The 2,568-nt window shown below is 28.1% G+C and overlaps 1 protein-coding gene across 1 annotated transcript; it reads left to right on the top strand.

Annotated features, from left to right (window-relative positions):
- The first annotated feature begins 202 nt into the window (after positions 1-202).
- LOC149061353 (ubiquitin carboxyl-terminal hydrolase 48-like) lies at positions 203-1,698 on the top strand. Its single transcript, XM_089214954.1, has 2 exons — positions 203-746; positions 1,505-1,698. The coding sequence occupies exons 1-2, from the start codon at positions 203-205 to the stop codon at positions 1,696-1,698; spliced, it is 738 nt and encodes a 245-aa protein (XP_089071080.1).
- Positions 1,699-2,568: the final 870 nt, after the last annotated feature.

Raw genomic sequence — 2,568 nt, 5'->3', positions numbered from 1 at the left:
TTCTTATTCATAACAATTATTAAAATAGCTATTTTCTATGTTCATTAATTTTTTTTTTATTGTTTCAGAAAAACACCGTTAAATGCTGAACTACAAACAATCACAATCCATTTAAAAACAGATAATTTATTAAATCTAATTTTTGGTATAAAATTGAAAAAAAGATTAAGCTTTGGAATCTGCAAACATTCTCCCTGAAGAGATGGACATGACAAATGTTTTGGAAACTTATAAGATAGGTTATCCTAAGTGTGAACCAAAATGTGAAAATCAAGATTGTGACAATCCGTATTGTCTATCTATCATTCACGAGTTAATTGTGAATGTAGAGCCAGAACTGAAGTTTCGACAAGCAAATACTTTTGTTGGATTAAAAAATTTAGGGAACACCTGTTATATTAACAGTGTACTCCAACTATGGTTTCACAATACAAATATTAAAAACGCAATATTAAATTGGAATCCCAAAGATGATAAAGATGAATATAAAACCCACTGTAATACCATTGAAGACGTTTCTCGGTCTTGGAATGAACTAAATCTTCTCCAATTCATATTTGCTTTAGTGGAGTTTGGCAACCAGTCAGTAATAAGTCCTCAATTATTCGTAAGGAGTCTCAATATTGATGTTAATGTTGAAGGGGATTCAGAAGAGTTTCAAAATTGTTTATTAACATTATTCGAAGATCAGCTAAATTCACAATCAAATGAGTCTATTGGAAAAATGGTAAGAGACAATTTTCAAGGTGAATATAAGAGTATAATTAAATGTTTAACATGTAAAACCGAAACAGCAACTTCTTCAGAATTTAGGGAAATATATTTTAACATTGAAGGCCATAGAAACTTAATTGACAGTTTAAAAGAATATTTTAAAAAAGAAAAAATGTCAGAAAACGAAAAATATTTTTGTACCCAATGTGATAGCAAACAAAACGCTGATCGCCAAATTGTATTAACTTCATTACCTCATCTAATACATCTGAAACTCATACGCTATGTGTATGATGGCAATTTGAAGAGGGCAACAAAATTAAACACAAACATAAGATGTCCATATACTATAGATATGGAAAATTATTTAGATTTACCCCTTGAATCGTCAAAAGGAAAACACGTATATAATTTATATGGAGTTCTGATACACAAAGGCCAAAGCACAAATGTTGGTCATTACATTACACACATTAAAGATCTCAAAACAGAAAAATGGACGATGCAAACGTGAAAATGTTGAATACTTACTATTCAAACAATGGAAAAACATTTAAGGGATTAACATCAAACAAACATATCAACATTCTAAAGGACGAGTACAAAACAACTGATGCTTATGAAACTATAATAGTTTATGTAAGGGCTTCTACAGTAATGAAGCTAAAAACAGAATCGACATGACTGACTAAATATTGTGTTAACATCTACAACAAAATGTATGAAAATAGATTAAGATTAGAAATTAGAAATCAAAAAAATGAGTTATTTTTATCAAATTTGATAACAGAAATAAAATCTACTAAAGTAGTCAACGACTATGGCAATGCTATTTCGTTAAATTGGATAAAATCATTGACAGAAGCAAGCCCTGATGAGAAAATCGATGAAATAAACAAAAAATCGATAGTGTTTTCGCATAACAAACTGAATCATAATACATTACACTTAACCAAATACATTGGAACAGAACTGGCTGATTAACTATATGGTTTTTATCAAGAAGGTTCAAGACTTAGGTTAAATTCGTCATTATGTGAGCCATGTGTTATAAATAGATATGTCATACTATGTATGAGTAACCTGAACAATGGACATGACGAATAATATCAGAGATTTCAGAATTTGACTCTATAAATAATTATTCATATGATAAAAACGACGCACAGTGAGATGAAACCCATTTCTAGTTTGCTAAAAGTCAATTTTTGAAGCGTTTCATAATTGATCGATTATCATAAATTATTTTTCTATACTAAAATACACAGTATTTTAAAGTTATATTTATTTTAGCTGGTACAAGTTCTGACGGACATAATGACTACACATTTGAAGATTTATTAAATATAAATATAAATATAAATACACCATATTATTTAAGCTCAACTTTATATATTTCTATCAAATAAAGCATAGTATGTACTCTACTCAAATAAATACTTTTAAACATCATTGATGACATTGACATTATATTTATCACTTAATGAATTAATATTTCAAAAGTTTTTGAACTGAAAAAAATAGTTTTTATTATGTGTAAAGGAAAATACGAGATAAATAAATACTTATTGAGTTGTCGCGTTGAACCACCAATATTTTAATAGTTTTACTCAATACTATTCAAAATATATTAGTTAAGAATTAAAATATTAAATGTACACGAAGATCAAGGCGTACGTAATTTATCCTTAAAATTTATAAAATATTCGGCGTATGCATTTAAAATTGTTAACCTTAACTGTTGGTGTATTATAGCACAGATTTCTAGGTTGTTCTGCTGTAAATCGAGAGCATACATAATTACATAATAAATGCAACTCTAATAAGTTCCAAGCCCTATTTAACATATCTACA

This window comes from Diuraphis noxia, unplaced genomic scaffold (genome assembly GCF_037042655.1).
Source record: "Diuraphis noxia isolate RWA-SAM2 unplaced genomic scaffold, SU_Dnox_SAM2 contig0001, whole genome shotgun sequence".
Lineage (NCBI taxonomy): Eukaryota > Metazoa > Arthropoda > Insecta > Hemiptera > Aphididae > Diuraphis > Diuraphis noxia.
This window is presented reverse-complemented; position numbering and strand designations above follow the sequence as displayed.

Bases quoted from the DNA above. Each gene is read 5' to 3' on its own strand.
- LOC149061353 (XM_089214954.1), top strand. From the start codon at position 203: ATGGACATGACAAATGTTTTGGAAACTTATAAGATAGGTTATCCTAAG. The intron at 747-1,504 runs GTGAATATAAGA...ATTTGATAACAG, and splicing joins GGTAAGAGACAATTTTCAAG to AAATAAAATCTACTAAAGTA.